General features: G+C 42.4%; 1 protein-coding gene across 4 annotated transcripts in view; it reads right to left on the bottom strand.

Annotated features, from left to right (window-relative positions):
* The window catches only part of LOC124797845 (oxysterol-binding protein-related protein 9), a 513791-nt gene that overhangs the window by 239653 nt on the left and 253586 nt on the right, over window positions 1–20552 (bottom strand). For 2 of the 4 annotated variants that reach the window (XM_047260896.1, XM_047260895.1), the window contains 3 exons: window positions 18268–18379; window positions 7579–7713; window positions 6810–6927 (listed from right to left, as the gene is read on the bottom strand). In XM_047260896.1, coding sequence (XP_047116852.1) covers window positions 6810–6927; window positions 7579–7713; window positions 18268–18379 — 365 coding nt within the window. The remainder of the gene's footprint in view (window positions 1–6809; window positions 6928–7578; window positions 7714–18267; window positions 18380–20552) is intronic. The other 2 variants (XM_047260898.1, XM_047260897.1) reach the window with 1 other exon arrangement.

Here is a 20552-nt window from a genome sequence, read left to right on the forward strand (position 1 = left end):
TGGAGAAGAAATAAAAACTTTGAGGTTCGCCGATGACATTGTAATTCTGTCAGAGACAGCAAAGGACTTGGAAGAGCAGTTGAATGGAATGGACAGTGTCTTGAAAGGAGGATATAAGATGAACATCAACAAAAGCAAAACAAGGATAATGGAATGTAGTCTAATTAAGTCGGGTGATGCTGAGGGAATTAGATTAGGAAATGAGGCACTTAAAGTAGTAAAGGAGTTTTGCTATTTGGGGAGCAAAATAACTGATGATGGTCGAAGTAGAGAGGATATAAAATGCAGGCTGGCAATGGCAAGGAAAGCGTTTCTGAAGAAGAGAAATTTGTTAACATCCAGTATTGATTTAAGTGTCAGGAAGTCATTTCTGAAAGTATTCGTATGGAGTGTAGCCATGTATGGAAGTGAAACATGGACGATAAATAGTTTGGACAAGAAGAGAATAGAAGCTTTCGAAATGTGGTGCTACAGAAGAATGCTGAAGATTATATGGGTAGATCACATAACTAATGAGGAAGTATTGAATAGAATTGGGGAGAAGAGAAGTTTGTGGCACAACTTGACCAGAAGAAGGGATCGGTTGGTAGGACATGTTCTGAGGCATCAAGGGATCACCAATTTAGTATTGGAGGGCAGCGTGGAGGGTAAAAATCGTAGAGGGAGACCAAGAGATGAATACACTAAGCAGATTCAGAAGGATGTAGGTTGCAGTAGGTACTGGGAGATGAAAAAGCTTGCACAGGATAGAGTAGCATGGAGAGCTGCATCAAACCAGTCTCAGGACTGAAGACCACAACAACAACAACATCTGAATAATTTCTTTTATCTCATCATATTTCAATCTCTTCATTATCTGTGGAGCTACCAGTAGGTGGCATATAAATTTGTACTACTGCAGTGGACATTAGCTTTGTTATTAGTTCCTCCATGTCCGTATCATGCTGCTGATTCCGCAACTCACGTTCAATTGATGAAAAGCTGCATCAGTTGCCCCCACTCCCCCTATTTTCTTTTTTAGAACTTTATTAACTTCACACGACTGGTTTCAGTCCTTATATTAGGCCTTTATCAAGTGTGGAAGTTATGCTGTAGAGAAGCAACATTGAAGAATCTGCATGGTTTTGGATCGATCCAATTTGGAATAGAAAAATGCCAACGCAGACATATGCTGTATAGATAAATACCTTTATTAAAAATGTGACTTGTCCTTTACATTTACAAAATGTCATGTACAATTTATTTTTCTGCATATATGATTCATATTTTACTTTACTTTTATCTTTAGAATCCTCTTTAGGTTTCAACCCAACACTACCGCACCAATATAAAAAGGATTTGCACCTTGAAATAATTTGTTCACTGCATTACAAAGAGTTTTTAGATTAGGCAACGCTGTAACCTTACTACTACCAGCAGGCTGACTAGGGTTACTGTATGTTACAAACTTCCACCTGCTTTTACCAATATAAACCCTCCAAGGAACAACAGATGAGTCAAATCCCTCAATACTAAACTGACCCAATTTACTATTATATTCAACTCTCATCTTTTCCAGTGGTCCCTGTTCTTCAAAGACTTTCTAATAGGCACACATGTCACATATAATCAGTTTGCACATGAAACCTATAAACATACATGACAATCTTATTAGTTATTACATTGTTATACTTATTAGTGCGGAACGCCATCTCATTGTATTATTTGACATTGCTTCCCTATAGCATAACTTTCAGTTAGACTGCATAATGGTCTCATACAAAGCCCAAAATTGGTTATAGGAACTTAATAAAGTTCTTAAAAAAAAAGCAACTGGAGCAGCTTTAATGAAATGTTAGCTTTGTTCTACCTTGGCTACAAAAATGAATAAATTTTATTATTCATAGTAGCTTACCTGAGTTCCTATTTTCTTGTCCATTATTAGATTACTCCTGCATTACTCCTATTTGATTTTGTATTTATAACCCTGTACTCACTTAAGGAGTCTATTCTTTCAGATCCTGCACTTCACCAATTCCCACTATCTCTCATTCCAACATATCCCTACCTCTTTTCAAATTTTGTAACCGTCTACAGATCAAAGGCTCTAACAGTCCATGCTGCAAACCAAACAATGCCAGTTTTGCTTCCCGCCCAAAGAACTGAATGGGGACTACTTTACTTCTGGAATATTTTATCCAAGAAGATGACATTATCATTCAACTGTACAGAAGAGCTGCAGGCCCTCAGGCAGAAGAAAGTCTGTAATTTCCCCTTAAATTTACTGTGTGTTAAATATTAGCTAGTTCCAGTAATTGCTATTTTACAGTGTTTACCCCAAATTTGTCTAGTGTCTTGTTCTTTTTGTTTTCACAGTTGTACCTCCAACCAGTCTGTGAAACTCTTTCCACAAAAGCATTTTATTTATTTACTTTTTGTTTTAGTTTTCACAGAAGGTTTTGTTGTCATACTCTTGCGCGATGTTTTGCAAAAGGAATATTTTATTTACCTTACTTGTCTGAAAATAGGCAAGAAATCCCTTTCCTCAGACTTAAATTAAATGATTTCTTTAACTTTAACTACTAGAATGAGTACTTCACATGTCACATAAAATGTACTTTCACAACTTTATTGCAGATTCTTCCTTTCATCACTGCAGCAGATTCATCATGTCGTTTTTCCATTAGGAAAATACTTTTGTAGAAATTTTTGTAGTTGGGATTCAAATAATGTTAATCAGGAAAAATTATGCATAAAGTTAAATTCAAAGGTGTTAAATTTAAAGATTAATTTTCATCCCCACAGCAGAGCGTGCACTTATATTAAACTTCCTGGCACATTAAAACTGTGAGCTGGACTGGGACTCGAATCTAGGACCTTTGCCTTTAAAGGTCCCAGGTTTGAGTCCACATCTAGTGCACAGTTTTAATCTGCCAGGAAGTTTCAAGTCAGTGCACACTTCACTGCAGAGTAAAAATGCATTCTGGAAACACTCTTTGCAATTTCTGTTCTTCCAGGAGTGCTAGCCCAACATATGCAGGAGACCTTCTGCCAAGTTCAGATGGTAGCAGACAAGTACTAGTGGAGTGAAGCTGTGAAAGCAGGTCATGAGTCTTGCTTAGATAGGTAAGCTGGTAAAGCACTTGCCTGGGAAAGGCAAAGATCCCAGGTTCGAGTCCCAGTCTGGCACAGAATTTTAATCTGCCAGGATGTTTCAAAGCAAATGATGTTTCTGAACTGGGATAAATTATAAGGAGAGCTTAGTAAAAATTACAAAAAAACTTGGTACGCATATTTGATAACAGAAATAAATCTTTCAATTTTTGCAGGTGATGCACCTTATTTTAACATAAGTGATTTGACCAATTCTGCATACATTTTGTGTGTTACAAATATTTTAAATACAAAATAGGATAATATATTCACAATTAGACTGATGCTGAGTGAAGGCAAATATAATGTTCAACCTCCTTAGGACATTTACCATAATTTATCAACAATTTAAAAGCCTATATTGCTTCACATGGTGCAAAGTTGGTGGCAAAAATAACTACTGGAATTCATCATCATGCTCTTCAAGCCATCATGTAATTGTTGTGACTCATGTGGAAAAAGAAATGTCTGGTAACAAAGACATGAGACATAAAAATAAAAGTTGTTAATAATAATACCAATGTAGTCCACACAATTATGATGGCTTTAGTAATACCACAGGACCCATGCAGAATAATACTTAGGGATTGCCTGAAGATTTGTTGTGTTAACATGACTGTCAACATCGATATATAGTGAACACTATCTGGCCAACCAGGAAACATTTCCACAGTTCAATGACCAATAATGATGTTCACATTTTCACTGTCACTATGACTTAATAGTAATGTGTTAAAAAGTTTCATTGGCTGAACAATTCAAGTTTACTGGTATATTATACATAAAATTGAATTATAAAAGTACTCATCTTTCCTCCATCCTCTTTTCTTTTCATGTATTTTGTATCATTGTAAGGATGACAATTTAGATTCATTAGATCTTAGTAATTATCACAGTTGCCTGTTTTTTTCTAGAATAAACTGTGTAAAACACAATTTGTTTATTCAACACAGACCAAAAACAGAATGAACAGAATTTATTGTTTGAAGCACAACACAGAGCATCCCTTCTGTTCGCATCCCTTCTGTTCCCATTTTCGATACAATTCCAGAAAAATGCCAGTGTAGCAAGTAACAAAATTTTACCATAAAGAATCTAAATTAGGTAGAGAGCTGTCACAACCTGGACAGCTGGCAATTCTCTGTGAGCAGGAGACCGAGGATAGAGAGTGGGTGAGTGGTCCAGTTTGTGTCAAAGGGCATCAATGGCACAGTGGTATATGCAAAAACTTTTGTCAAGTTTACAGATTTATAAAGTGTTTTCAGTGTGGGTGTAAGAGCGTGCCGCAAATAAATGCTGATGCCCCGTCAGCGAGACATGATGATGTCCCACAGGTCAGAGAGCAACGGCTGCACGTTGTGCTCGCAGCAGTTTTGGCATGAAGGTGTCATCAACTCAGATATTCTGCAGTACAGTGTGGCTCCCACATCAGCATTCTCATAGTCAGCCAGCCGCACACTCAGGTGAGGATAGCTGACTGTGGTGCAGAATGCTGGCTGTCATGAGGTCTGCGCCCTGGTTACCCACCACGGATCGACTAAGACTGGAACATATATTTGCGAGTCAACCAGGGGACAGCGTGTAGGTGCCGTATTTAGTCGGCCTGGAGACAACAGCTTGCAGACCATCCAAGGTATTCCTTCATGGAGGGGGGCTAGCAACACGATAGTCTTCACCTCATCCACAATGTTTCATTAGGCAGCAGCAGTAGACTACCATATACATCAGGTTGGTTACATCTCAGTGCTGAAGTCAGCAAGCAGATAGCAGGGAGACCATCACTGATCAGCCTATCATGGATTCACTGACACTCAGTGCACTGTTGTTCTCTCTCGTTCTAGTGGCATGGACAGAATGGCAGTATGAATGAATGTGTGTAGCTCTGAAAGTTTCACTATTTAAAGGACAGATCTTTCATCTATGGCAGGGTGGCTCTGGACGTATTAATGCATTTTTCCTTGTTTATCGTTCCTGTCAGTGCTCCTTGCCTCATTGTGATAAGTCAATAATTATTCTGGGTCTTCGAGCTCTGGTATTTCTGCCTATGTTTGACTTCACAGTGGTGCTCTGGTGCTGATGTTATTAAGTGTTACTCCACACTACCTTGTTATGTAGCACTGCAACATTTGCTATTTGGAGGTTGTGTGGCAATGCCCCTGACATCCATTACATCAGTAGTACATCATACTGGCGTTCCAACTGGCATGCCGGCTCAGAGCCAGCCTTCTCTGTTCTGAGCTTGCAGGCAAAAAGAGCTTAAAAAATTGCTCCTGGTATTAGTCAATCATCAGTTGATTGTACAATATCAGAATATGGGACAGCGAACAGATTTTTCTGAACTTACCTGTTTAGCAATACTATGCATGATCACAATTGTTTCATTTTTCCTGACAGACATTCCAAGAGCTCTTAGCCTAAAACATGGACAGCTAAATTTCTATAATCTTTGAAAAGTATGGCTCTGAACCTTCATAAATGTACATTTAGATGCTTTTTGTGATGATTGTATAAACAATCAAGTGTTAAGATTTTTGAAAGAAATGGACAAAACTTAATTATAAACTGAAAACTCCATCAAATATGAAGCCAGAGTCAGATTAAACATTAAGGATTCCCATTCATTTTCAAAGGTTAAGTAAAGGACTGATGAATTTAAGGATGGTAATGCATATGACCTATGAGACTCTCAGAGTGGCTTGATTAAATAGAATTTTCTCAGTTTTCAGACTGCTTCATTTGTAAATGATGTGGCTTTAAAACTGAGTAGTACTGTAGTAATTCACTGAAGATGATAAGCGCTCAGAATGTCTAAAAACATGGACAAACAATTAAACTGTGTAAAACATTCATATTGTTGTGCTCAATGTTTATCAAATTAGAGGGTACACAAGCTCACTGATATTGCTGACTTGACCGGTCATTTCCACCATATCACACAAAATTTTTAGTGTATAAAAGCTTCCCATTCAATGGGTGTCATGACAATTTGAATAAATGTCATTCAAGTATATTTTGATTAGTTTCAATAAAAGTCCATTGGGTTTATCTGGCATTTTGTATCAGCAGTTGAAATGTGGTTTCATCTCTGAAACTCAGAGAACAAGGAATGGTTGAAAAAGAGGGTAATATGAAATACAAAAAGGCAGCAAATAATGTAAAAACTTTTCTGTCAGCAGGACAAGTCGTGTTACTATTTTCTCTTATTCTGATGGTATGGTTGCCTACTTAAGGGCAAAAGTATTCCGTTTACTATTTAATAAACTGAAAGAGGAGGAAGAGGCAGAGGAGAAAAACATACATGGAACTTTTCGCACCCCACCCCCCCCCCCCCACCCCCTCTTCTCCTCCTCCTTGCACAGTGTATTTACATGAAACAGAGGCATCTGGTGTAGACCTGGCCTGAGAAATGCATCACTACATAATATTTATGAAGGAAGGCAAGTTTTCATGATCCCCATAACGGTTCTTTGTTTATGAACTACGCATTTCATTGATGTTGAAAAATATCACACCAATTCAACAGGAAGAAAACGTTTATGCATACTGTTTGAGGTAGCAAGTACTTGCCAGAATGTCCTCAAACCACAGTTGCATGACCTGCATAATTCCTTTCAAACATTGAATAGTGTGTTGGTTACCAGTTTCAGTGATTTTTACTTATAGAGAAATTCACTTACGAGCTAGAAGCAGGGCTAGGCGTCTCTGCATATTCATGGGCATCATAGAAATCTTCATCTTCAGAGCTAGAATATGATGTCTCTGGTACAGGAAGTGTCACTCCTCCACATGGAATATCTGTTCCACAATAATAAATTTAGATTAGTATATAATTCTGAAAATAACTCAAGGTGTGTGTGTGTGTGTGTGTGTGTGTGTGTGTGTGTGTGTGTGTGTGTGTGTGTAAAATCTATACTTCAGAGAGTATAAATGATAATTACTCCCAAAAAAAGTATCTATGTAACTGAAAGAAACCAGCAGTATGTTCAATTTCACTTGAACTACTCAAAAAAGGTACTATCAAAGAGTGAAATTAGATAATATCATGGAAATTGAACTAACTTAAAACATGCACTATAAAAGAATGAAAATAGACAGGTGTATGAACTTTATGAAGAATTTTAAGATACCTGCAATAAGCCAGAGAATAACATGAAATTGCAACCCGATTGTATTTCAAATACTACATCAAGTAGGCAGGAAAGAAAATAATCATGCTCATGCAGCATCTGGATAATGCACTATCAATGAGAAATTCAGAGATCCAGAGGATGTGCAAACCATTTAATATGGAAAGGACATGCAATAATCCAACTTCGAACCAAATACTAAATAGTTCAAATGAATTGGAAACCAACAGGAATCAAAATTTAGGGAATGGCTTTAAGAGTTCAAAGGCAGCACTTCATGCCAAATACAGAATGATCCAATAGTTGAAAGACGCTGTACCTGGTATAGTCCTTTGTTGTGGAGGTGGGACAGGAATGCGTGATTCTGTGCATTCAGAACCCAGTTCAACTCCTGTTTGAATAGACACAGAAGGGCTTGTGGGAGCTGTTGTGATTCTGCTTGTTGACACTGGACCTAAAAAGACAGGCCATGACAACATAAAGTTTTGTAAAACCTTTTTTTGTAAGGGGTCTAAAAACATTATAAAAATGCCATTTACTGATGTGTCGCTAATATTGAGTTACTTCAATTAACCAGTAGTCAGCTGGCGTGTCAACTGCTGAAGAATAGGTGTTTGGAAACCCACATGAAGAACCTGAAGCATTTTCAGGCTTGTGAACCTCTGTTATATAAAAGACGCAACAATGGTACACACAACCAGAGATGTGCATCAGTGACAACAGGACTGTTGTTGTTCATGCTCTAACTACCACCTTATCACAAATGGTGTGTGAAGAAATTTTCTATGAAGGAAGGTAAAGAACTCCCAGATAATCAACTAAGCCTTAACAATACGCAAAGACCAGCTAGGGTTGTAAATTTGGGACATGGTAAAGCTACAAGCTTAACTGAATGCAAAAAGTACTCCTTGTGTGACTACAATTTTAATGAATCACAGCTGGCATCAGTCTCATCAAACAAATAGGACAAGCAATGCACGAGAATATAAAAACTCAATGATCACATTGACTGAATTATGGCTAAAGTTGCTAAAAAGCTTCGGTAACGTTTTTGTTAAGTACAGTTCATCAGTCAAAGAGAGTGCATGTAAAATATTTGTGCAGTCAGTACTGAGACACTGCTCGAGTGTTTTATGTACCCACAACAGCTTCAACTAACTGCATATGTTACATATGTATACAGGCAGCAAATGGAACATTATGAAGCATGACACAAAGGTTTATTGTAATCTTGAGTTGAGGCAGTCAAATCTACATTACAGAATCCCCAATCACAGACATATACTACTAGCACTTCCAGCAATTAATCTCAAATATCACAAAAAAGCGAGCTTTGGAGTGAAGCAGCTTTTTCCTAAAGTTAATTTCAGAAAACACTGACAACAATCAAAGTGACAAAATAGGGATTTAAATGACACTCATTCCAAATAATATACCAGTGTCATTATTGCACCACCTCATTCACTAGACCTCATTACAACTACTTTTTTAAAAGTTTTGCACCCACTTGCTCGTAAGAGTGAGCTCAAATTCAAGGGGAGCAGAGAATGACAGAACAGGCCTTATGGGGAGAGAAAAGGGGGGGGGGGTGGAGACTCCTGTGTGAAATAAAAACAAAATTAAATTAAACAAAAATAAGGCAGTCTGTTCAAAAGTGCACATTTGTATGCACAACTGGGTTTGAGTCAGCAAATACTCCAGCCCATTCCTTCTGGAGGAAGATGTTCACAAAGTGTGCTCATGCATTGTCTTGCAAGATGAAATTAACACCAAAATGTTGATTGTAGGGCTGGACAGAAATTTAGAGGATCGCTTCCCAATACTACACAGCCCTCAAATTACCCATGAGAGATCTATGACTTACCTCTCTGCTGTACTTATAGAAATGCATGCCTGAGGCACACACTGGTACTTGGTGGTATCACACTGTTCTACAACGTTCATCACACATACAAATGCTGCACTTGAACTGAAGGAAACACAACACTAACAATCTAAGTTCCACATTAGGTATTTCCTCACCCACCTTCTTGCATCATGGTGATGGTAGTGGGGGCCCTTGTAATATTGTTCGCAATGGACACCTAGGGGCCAAACTGATAATGTGAAGATGGCTGTGTACTGCCTGTGTTGACACAGTCCTACCAGTTACCTCCAAAAACACGGTGAGCAATTATGTTGCATTCTCCTCAGGACAACTATGAACTGTAATTTTATAGATGGCTGCAATCAGCTGGCGTTGTTGAGGCAGATTTTCATTGTTTTGTATCTGACAATAGCACATGAATATTCAAATGATGCCACTGTGGTGAACACCAATTTGGTGGAAAAGTCCTGTGCTGCCAACTTTTATTGTCATAAAGTGACAATGAACACGCAGCGTCAACTTGAAATGATCCTTCAACGTACGCTGAACTGTGTGCATCAAGTGCATCGTCCCTTTTGCAACTGGAGACACAGCACACACTATTGATCTGCACTAAGACTGCAAGTTTATTTTTATCTCATTTACACAGATGACTGCCTATACTTAGTGATTCCCTGCCATTGAAAATTATTCAGAAAGAGATTTCTGTTTTTTTTTTATCATGTATTATTGAAGTTTTAGGTGTGATGAAAGCTATTTTTGAAAGGTCCATACAACACTGTCATGAATTCTGAAAACATGAACAGAAGCATTATTGCATGAAATCACTCTTCTTGAGCAGAAACTATGTGAATGAGAGAAATATTAATATTATAATTCACTTAAAACCAATGCCTTTTGCATGGGGACTATAGAATAGCGTTGATAACTTAGTAGAGTCAGACTGTTATCACCCAAAGTTTATATTGCAACTGAATAGGACTATAAATGTAAGAATCTTTTAGAGAAATAGTAAAGCAGTTCACTTCCAACTTGTAGGTGCCTAATTTTTAAGCTAAGGATAAATTTTAGTTCACATGAAGTTATTTCAATATTTTGTTTATACTTCAGTTTTATTTTATTTTTAGTTGAAGGATAATACAAAGAAATTAAAAACCAACTCTCTATGAAAATCCGATCACAGTTCTGTTTCACTATTCAAAATGTCTAGAGTTTGAAATAGAGCACACAAGTGCCACATTCTTATCCCATCCACTTGCTGTGTCTCCCCTCAGCCATTTGCCACACATCCTATGAACCATACCTCACTCTATCTGCCTCCTTTCACCCCCTTGCTACTCAGTCTGATACAAACTATCACCCCAGTCAAGTTACAGTGTCACTACAATGAAGCTGGACAAGATAACATAGTCAGAGAGAGAGAGAGAGAGAGAGAGAGAGAGAGAGAGAGAGATAGAGAGAGGGGGGGAGGGAGACAGAGGGGGAGGGGGGGGAGGGAGACAGAGGGAGGAGGGGGAGGGAGACAGAGGGGGGAGGGGGGAGGGAGACAGAGGGGGGAGGGGGAGAGGGAGACAGAGAGGGAGGGGGAGAGGGAGACAGAGGGGGGAGGGGGAGAGGGAGACAGAGGGGGGAGGGGGAGAGGGAGACAGAGGGGGGAGGGGGAGAGGGAGACAGAGGGGGGAGGGGGAGAGGGAGACAGAGGGGGGAGGGGGAGAGGGAGACAGAGGGGGGAGGGGGAGAGGGAGACAGAGGGGGGAGGGGGAGAGGGAGACAGAGGGGGGAGGGGAGAGGGAGACAGAGGGGGGAGGGGGAGAGGGAGACAGAGGGGGGAGGGGGAGAGGGAGACAGAGGGGGGAGGGGGAGAGGGAGACAGAGGGGGGAGAGGGAGACAGAGGGGGGAGGGGGAGAGGGAGACAGAGGGGGGAGGGGGAGAGGGAGACAGAGGGGGGAGGGGGAGAGGGAGACAGAGGGGGGAGGGGGAGAGGGAGACAGAGGGGGGAGGGGGAGAGGGAGACAGAGGGGGGAGGGGGAGAGGGAGACAGAGGGGGGAGGGGGAGAGGGGGAGAGGGAGACAGAGGGGGGAGGGGGAGAGGGAGACAGAGGGGGGAGGGGGAGAGGGAGAGGGAGACAGAGGGGGGAGGGGGAGAGGGAGACAGAGGGGGGAGGGGGAGAGGGAGAGGGAGACAGAGGGGGGAGGGGGAGAGGGAGAGGGAGAGGGAGACAGAGGGGGAGGGGGAGAGGGAGAGGGAGACAGAGGGGGGAGGGGGAGAGGGAGAGGGAGACAGAGGGGGGAGAGGGAGAGGGAGACAGAGGGGGGAGGGGGAGAGGGAGAGGGAGACAGAGGGGGGAGGGGGAGAGGGAGAGGGAGACAGAGGGGGGAGGGGGAGAGGGAGAGGGAGACAGAGGGGGGAGGGGGGAGAGGGAGAGGGAGACAGAGGGGGGAGGGGGAGAGGGAGAGGGAGACAGAGGGGGGAGAGGGAGAGGGAGACAGAGGGGGGAGGGGGAGAGGGAGACAGAGGGGGGAGGGGGAGAGGGAGACAGAGGGGGGAGGGGGAGAGGGAGAGGGAGACAGAGGGGGGAGGGGGAGAGAGAGAGGGAGACAGAGGGGGGAGGGGGAGAGGGAGACAGAGGGGGGAGGGGGAGAGGGAGACAGAGGGGGGAGGGGGAGAGGGAGAGGGAGACAGAGGGGGGAGGGGGAGAGGGAGAGAGTTCTCTGTAGTAATTAACACCGAAGGAGGACACTGTCTGAAATCTCAGCAGCATTTTCAGTCCCATATATGTTCCTACTGACCACTCAGTGCCTCAGTTACATTTTGTTATCTTTACTCCTTCCATTACAGAGTATTTTAAAAGTTTATCCTTGGGCAAGTGTATCGGATCTGTTCACCTCATCGTTACATACAGTATATTTTACCCTTCCATGGAGTGTGTGTATTTGAAGCTTATGGGCACTCAACACTGAGTTTATCAGCACCCTCACAAATACTGAAAGAAATGAATGTGTAAAATGACAAAATGTTGTGAAACAGTGAAGAGGAAAACTAAAACAATGATCACTCACTTACTCCCACCTCTTCGAGCTGACCTACACAATCTCTATCTCAAACGCCTTCAAATGATGGAGGAAGGGTGAAAAGTAGTATACACGGGATTAAAACAGAAGTAAAACCACAGAAGAGCTAAAAGAAGGGCACAGGGAAATATTTTTGTTTTTGTCCCTATGCAGTACTATGAGTATTAAAAACTGATAGCAACAATACGGCTGACCACTTATAAAAATGTTGGGTGAGCCAGTCACTATGTTAACATGTTAAGAACATAACTCTAAAATTTTAGAAAACAAGTTGCACAAATCACAGAAACTTTGCCTACAGCAGCAAAGCAAATCCTCCTAGAATGTTTTAATTTGTTTTATAAGACAGGTCACTTTCCTATCTCTTGGGAGAGGCAATTTTGATCCCTCTCCACAAACCATGAAAGGACTGCACACATGGCCCAGTAGTTACAAAGGGTATTTCCTTAATGAGCTGTGTCGGAAAGATCCTGGAGCAGCTGCTTAACTAACATCTGATCTGGTTGTCAGAGACCAGGCAACGTCTTAGCCACTCTCAGCACCGATTCTGGACATTTCAGTCCACTATTGGCCACCTGGTCCTGCTGAATGCAGCCATTCAGCAGACTTTCCTATGTAAACATCAATGTCTCTGTATATTCATTGACATCATTATGGCATATGAAATGGTTTGGAGACATTATATTCTAGAGAAACTTAATCGGGCTTTTGTGCTCGCTCTCTCCATATTATACAGTATTTCTTAACTGGTTTTTTAAGTTCTGCATTGGTGACTTGCTATTCGATCCAGTAGAATGATGCCCCTCACGGCAGTGCTTTAAGTGTTACCCTCTTTGCCATAGCCATAAATAGTACACTTCTATAGTGAGGAGTCCTGTTCAGTGCTCCTTATTTGTGGATGCTTTTGCTGTTTTCTGTTCCTCCTCCAGTGTTGAAACAGGAACTCGCCAGTTACAACTTATACTACAGAGATTAAAGGAGTGGGCTACAAAGACAGGTTTCCAGTTTTCTGCAGGTGAGTGTGTGTGCATTCATTCTTGTCATATTTTTAATTTATCTGCTTTCCATCTGAGGGATACCATCCAGTGTTTTAAAGACTCAGTGAGATTTCTGGACCTCATTTTTGACTCCACATTGTCATGGTTGCCACACCTGCAAGACCTGAAAGCCAGAACCAAGAAGGCACTGAATATCACAAAGTACCTTAGCCACAGGTCTTGGGGAGGGGGCAGGCACGTCTGCTCCCGCTTTATAGGGATTTTGTGCATTCCTGGCCAGACTACAGGTGCACAGTGTATGGATTGGTGAGACCACCTTACATGAAGATCATTGATGATGTCCACCATGAAGGCTAGGCTGGCCATGAGTGCTTGCAGAACTCAGCCCATATGCCATCTCTGTGCTGAGACTAGTGAACCACCACTTACAATCCAATGGAAACTCCTCATAGTGTGTCAGACGATAAGTTCCTCACAGCTCTGAATTCACCAGCATACTGTTGCTCGGCCACCTCTGAAACGTCTATTTTCTAATCATCCATGAGAACAAGGTCTTTTGGGATCCGCATGCAATGTGTGCTGGAATCACTTGGTGTGGGCAAGTATATCCCCAAATCCAGGGTTTTAGCTGTCTGCCATCTTGATTATTGCAGAGACCCAGGGTAATTTTTGATTCAGCGCAGTACAGTAGAGGTTGCACTCCTGCAGATTTTTTTAACACATTATTTAAGAACCTTTTAACTGAGCATCACAACTCTACAGCTGTCATTACGGAAGGGTTGAAGCAGGGGGGATTCCACTGGTCACTCTGTTGTTTTCCCTGATTGTGTCCTCAAGGTCCAACTGCCTCACGATTTTACTGTCTTTGAAACACAATTATATACTATCTTCCGGGAATTGGAATAGAAAAGACATTCTTAGAGTACTAAATTTCTGGTTTTGTCTGATTCTCTGAGTGCCCTTCACTCTTTACGATGCTTGTACCCAGCATATGAAGTCGTCCAGAATATCCAACCTCCGCCAGCTCCAATGGCTGGGGAAGTAGGTGTCTTTCTGCTGAGTACCAGGGTACAAGGGTATTGCAGGGAACGAAAAGGAGAATGTAGCAGTCAAGCACGTGCACTGCGATCCTCAGTTATTTCAGTGAGCCATCCCTCTGCACACTACCACCTCACTGTTGATATACAGAGTCTTGCACCGATGGGAAGAAGAGTGGTTGGAAGTTACAGACAATAAACTCTGTCTACTGTCTAGCAAAGTCGACAACATAACCAAGGTGTATTTTTTTAGCAACACTGACGGAATAAGGTCCTCTTCATTCATCTTTGCATAGGGCACAGCCCTATGACACACAGCTTCTTGCTCTGATGAGAGGACCCTCCAACTTCTTGTGCTTGTTGTCTACAGATCACTGAGTGCCATGTTTTATTATACAGTGTGTTCTTTTCCAGCCAGAGGGCAGCAGAAGATTTGCCAACAGATCTGCCCTCTATTTTAAGTAATGTTCAAATTAAAGTGGTGGACCACTGAATGCCACTCACCAATTCGGGACAGGCGTGCACCTCTTCGACATTCAAGGAGGATTTCCTTTCACACTGTAGGCAAAATGTCAAAGCATGTAGTACCAAATTTCTTCCTGACCGGATGCAGTATCATGAGCCTCAGATGGTGCCAATCTAGTTGTGAGACTCAGATCTGTTGGATCTGAAGTCCACTTAACCGTCTCTACAGTCACGTAGTAGCGGCAAAAAGCCAGATCCTGGCACTAGCATTGGCAGTAGGCTGTGCAGAATGCTCTGCCATCATTAAGTGATGTCTCTGGGTGTAGTTTGGGGATACTCCTATTTGAGCACTGCTGCTATTGGTAAATAACTGTGTTTACTGGAAAACTTTCTGATGGCTTCCCATACTTTTCTAGAACAAGTGGAATGGTTGATGGAGTCCAGGAACGCTTGCAATGACCTTTTCTTTCTCTTCTTAATTAGTTGTCAAGCCTTGGCTCCCTTGACACAAAAGGCCTGAATTGCCAAAGAGCCACACACCTGTCCTAGACTGTTGAGTTACACTCATCAGTCCACCAAAGTACAGGTTGCCTACAATGACCTTATGACTTTGGGATGGATACGTCAGTGGCATGATGGATCATTCGTGTAATGGATCCATCCATGCATGGACACTGTTGTGGTGTTCAAACACAGTCAGCTGGCTGAGCACCACCCAGTTAGCCCTGCTGACCATCCATTTTGGTGGCTTCTGTTTAGGTAATGCTCCATCCAGTAGCAGAATGTGGAGTGGAAAGTTGTCACTGGAATGGAGGTCATCAAAGACTTCCCAATGAACACAGTCTGCGAGATCTGAAGAGCAGAAAGGGAGGCCGATGTCTGAGAATGACCCAGTAGCAGTACAGAAATGTGTGGGTGTACCTGTGTTGAGAAAGCACAGCTCATGAGCTGTCATGAAGCTCTCCAAAACCTGACCCCCCAAGTGCAAGTAGGAGTCAAGCCCCACATGGCACGATGGGCACTGAAGTCTCCCAGTGTGAGAAACGGTTTGGGGAGTTGTTCCATGAGATCTGTGAGAGCCTCAGAGTCTGTTTCATTTTGTGGATATAAATACAGCAAGAAAATAGTTATCCTCCGACACACATGAATTTCAACTGCAACTGCTTGCAGGTCAATAGCCATGGGGAGAGCAGAGGAGCAGTGTGCATTATTGAAAAACACGGTGACCCCTCCTTCGCCCTTTCCCCAGTCAGGTCATCCTTGCAATGGAACATACATCCCTGTAGTATACGGCCATCAGATGCTTTAAAAAGGGCTTTCTGCAACCACAAGCTCAGGGGACATTCCTGTGCTAGGAGTTTCAGTCAGACTTTCTGTCAGGGAGGGGAGCCCACAATGGATGGGGACCCAGGCTCAGTCTTGGGGCGAGATGATTACCCAGTCTGACAGCAAGATCCATCACCTCTGAAGAAGAGTCGGGAGAGACATCACAGATGACAATGTCAACACTATCAGACTATGTACCTCTTGTCTCCATCAGTGGGTGATTCGTCTCCGTCGGTGGTGATTGTTCGCTTTAGACTTTGATTTTTTAGTCCGAGGAGGCTTTCGAGTCGCAACTGCAGAAGTAGTTGTGGCAGCACTGGGTGGTGGGCCAGACTGAACTTTTGGAAGGGCAGGGACTCCCACAACATAAGCAAACATGGCCTTTTCTGATGTTCTGGGGGGAGAAACAGGCTTTGAAATAACTGCAGCAGCACAAGTGTATTGACAAATGAAGGTACTAGTGCTGACACTAACAACTGCCGTTTGTGTAACATCATCGGCTTTCTGCTCTGGCTATTTAAGGAAAGAAGCAAAGGAGGTAGCAAAAACTAGGGGCAGCAGCATGGCCTTATATATCTTTTTGGTGTTGCCATACGAAATGTACTTCTTAGTCTTACGCTCTTGTATCTTCCATTCATCACGATATATGCTACAGTCTCGACTCGAGACAGTGTGAGTTCCACAGTAATTCACAAACTCAAAGAAGATGATCAAGTGACTCCTTCATGAGCAGCCTTACCACAGTTGGTGCACATGGGTTCTCCACGACACCCAGGAGTAGTATGACCAAAGCACTGGCATTTGAAACAGCACATTGGATCGGGGACGTAAGGCCTCACACTTAGGTGAACAAACCTGCCTTGATGGGCTCAGAAAGTTTTGTGCTAGTGAACATCAAGTTAAAGTAGTCACGTTTTACAAGAATCCCATCCAGCCTCTTCATGATATTTTGCAGGTTGACTATACCTTCTGGAGCACATTCACCTTTCAATTCCTCCTTGGGAATGTTTACCAGATCTCTGTATGTCACAGCACCTTTGCTGTAATTTAAGATGATGTGTACCTCAGTTTCGATAGCATTTTCCCCAATACACTGAGCTTTCTCAAGATTCTTAACTTGTTGGGAACTATAAGTTTCTACCAACAGTTTCCCATTACACAACTAGTTGACTGATTTTAAAGTGCCAGCAATGTCCTCTAAGCCTTTTTGAATGTAGAATGGTGAAACCTTTCTAAGCTACTCTCTTTCCTTTTCACAATTAAGAACACATTCTGATTACCGGCATGCATTCTATTACTACAGACAAAACTTTTGGAAGGAGCTCCTGAGTCAGGAGGATTGGCTCCATCAGTCCTCTTGGTTGATTGGGTGTTAGTACCTACCACTGGTCCATGCTTTCCACTAGGAGGAGGAGGAGAAATTTTCAAGGATTCTACCGTGGTCCCACGAGCAGCTAGAGAAATGAAAGTCCACCTGGCCAGAGCCCCGCTTGCCTACGTACGCCACACACAACTGAGGTGCAGCAGGCTCACCAGAGGTTGCCCGCTAATGATTGTTACACTCAACAGCCATGCATCTCAGTGGTTTTTGTTAGAGGTTTTTAGAATCCTCACGATATGAGCAATCAAGCCGACATCCCCGTTCCCTTTAACACACAATGTTCCTCCCCTAGCGATCTGGGCAGTCAAGCTGAGATCACTGTTCCACATTGCACAGCACGGTGACTGCTGAAGCATGCTCACAGCTTACGACAACAGAGTGTTGGCAATGCTTACCTGTCCCAAGCTCAGGAACCCCAGGGTCACCAAACCCATATAATAAATGCTGGCCCCTGTGGCCCCTTCCATGTAATGCCATTCGTGACATGAATACAGCATATAAAATATTAAGTTATATGCACTGAGCTGTATCTACAGCACAAGTTTAACAAGTAAGGCCACAAAATAAAATGTCAGTAACTTGACTTCAGTCAAAACATTTAGTTAACATTCCAGTAACACAATGGCTACCTAACCATGTTATAAAATATGATTGTGCTGAGCAGAGGTCAGGCATTTTAACACAATATTCAAGAGAAACAACAACATAGAAACTAATGTGCAATGGGAAGGATATGATGAAAGATTTAGGTGTTTTTTCCTCTCCATAAGCAATAACTGCAACTGCCAGTAGCTTCTCTACACCACTGTGGGTGGAGCAGAAAATGATCACTAATGATAAACTCTCAGTGGCTACCCTTACCTGTATTTACGGCATCTGCCACACTGCTTACAGGAGCAACTGATGGAGCAGTAGATTGGCTGACCGAACTTGGTGGTGGTGAAAAAATGCCATTTACTGGATGCGCTGTGTTCTGGAACATGAAAATGGAACTGCTGTTTGATATGTGATGTGCGATTTTCTAATACTATAATATTCTATGACGAAAATAATACAGATTAACATTATGACAAGAGCTTTCACCTTAATAACAAGATATGGACAGAGTATAGTCAAGGAATGTAATGACAGAAACATGTTTCCTGTTTTCATATGCAATCATATACAGTATTCCGAATTGCACGAGACAATGAAGTCTTGCAGGTAATCTTAACAATGAAAGAGATGAAATTTGTCTTTGAAAATGCTGATCAGACAAAATTTACACTACCCCCATACAATACCTATATATTAGAATTCCGTGTGACTTTATTAAAGTACTTATTTGAGGTAACAAAAAATAGTAAATGCTAGCAGGCACCTGAGTTTTCTTCCCATTTTAATTATTATGCTATTCATGTATATCCATTTTCAGTTTAGCCAAGTCTCGACGGGAAATTTACATTTATTTCTGCCTTAATATTTTTGTTTTTGTCTCTATGCCGTACTGTTGATGTTGTGGTCTTCAGTCCTGAGACTGGTTTGATGCAGCTCTCCATGCTACTCTATCCTGTGCAAGCTTCTTCATTTCCCAGTAACTACTGCAACCTACATCCCTCTGAATCTGCTTAGTGTATTCATCTCTTCGTCTCCCTCTACGATTTTTACCTTCCACACTGTCCTCCAATAATAAATTTGTGATCCCTTGATGCCTCAGAACATGTCCTACCAACCGATCCCTTCTTCTAGCCAAGTTGTGCCACAAATTTCTCTTCTGCCCAATCCTATTCAATACCTCTACATTACTTATGTGATCTACCCATCTAATCTTCAGCATTCTTCTGTAGCACCACGTTTCAAAAGCTTCTATTCTCTTCTTATCCAAACTATTTATCGTCCATGTTTCACTTCCATACATGGCTACACACCATACAAATACTTTCAGAAACGACTTCCTGACACTTAAATCTATACTGGATGTTAACAAATTTCTCTTCTTCAGAAACGCTTTCCTTGCCATTGCCAGTCTACATTTTATATCCTCTCTACTTCGACCATCATCAGTTATTTTGCTCCCCAAATAGCAAAACTCCTTTACTACTTTAAGTGTCTCATTTCCTAATCTAATTCCCTCAGAATCACCCGACTTAATTCGACTACATTCCATTACCCTGGTTTTGCTTTTGTTGATGTTCATCTTATACCCTCGTTTCAAGACACTGTCCATTCCGTTCAACTGCTCTTCCAAGTCCTTTGCTGTCTCTGACAGAATTACAGTGTCATCGGCAAACCTCAAAGTTTTTATTTCTTCTCCATGGATTTTAATACCTACTCCAAATTTTTCTTTTGTTTCCTTCACTGCTTGCTCAATATGGTGGTGGTGGTTGTTGGGATGTTTAAGGGGGACTAAACAGCTAAGGTCATCAGTCCCCCATTCCAAAAACAAGCGAGACAAAGTCGCAGAGCAGATAAAACCCCAAGAGGAAGGGGACTGCCCCGCCCCCCCCCCCCCCCCAGGTGCTAAAGAACACAAATTAGGCAACGATCACTACAGAAAAGAAGAGTACAGACGAACACCAGACAGAAAGAAATAGAAGAAAAGAAGATGGCCGGAGACTGGTTGACTGACCACGACAACAAAAAAGGGAAAGAGTCAACCATCCGATGAGACACCAAAACAGCAACAAATATGGAGAGACGCGAGGACAAAAGACACAGAAACAAAAAAGTGCAGGACCCCCCTAAATGGATCCATAAAAAGGACTACCACGGATAAAATGTAAAACATTGTCAGCCATGGAGGCATTGTCGCTTAAAATCAAAGGCAAGGTGCCCGGGAAATTAAAAGACTGCCGAAGGGTGCGCAGTCGGGGACACTCCAATAAAATGTGGGCGACCGTCAGCCGGGACCCACACCGACACAGGGGGGGATCCTCCTGACGCAAAAGATGGCCGTGCATCAGGTATGTATGGCCGATACGGAGCCGACACAGGATAACAGAGTCCCTGCGAGAAGACTGCAGGGAGGAGCGCCACACATCGGTCGTCTCCTTGACAGCCCGCAGTTTATTAGGCATTGTCAAGCCTCGCCACTCAGCAGACCACATCCCAAGCACCTTACGGCGCAACACCAGCTGCTGATCGGGAGCCGTGAGGCCGATCTCCAA

Source organism: Schistocerca piceifrons, chromosome 5 (assembly GCF_021461385.2).
Source record: "Schistocerca piceifrons isolate TAMUIC-IGC-003096 chromosome 5, iqSchPice1.1, whole genome shotgun sequence".
NCBI classification, from domain to species: Eukaryota; Metazoa; Arthropoda; class Insecta; order Orthoptera; family Acrididae; genus Schistocerca; species Schistocerca piceifrons.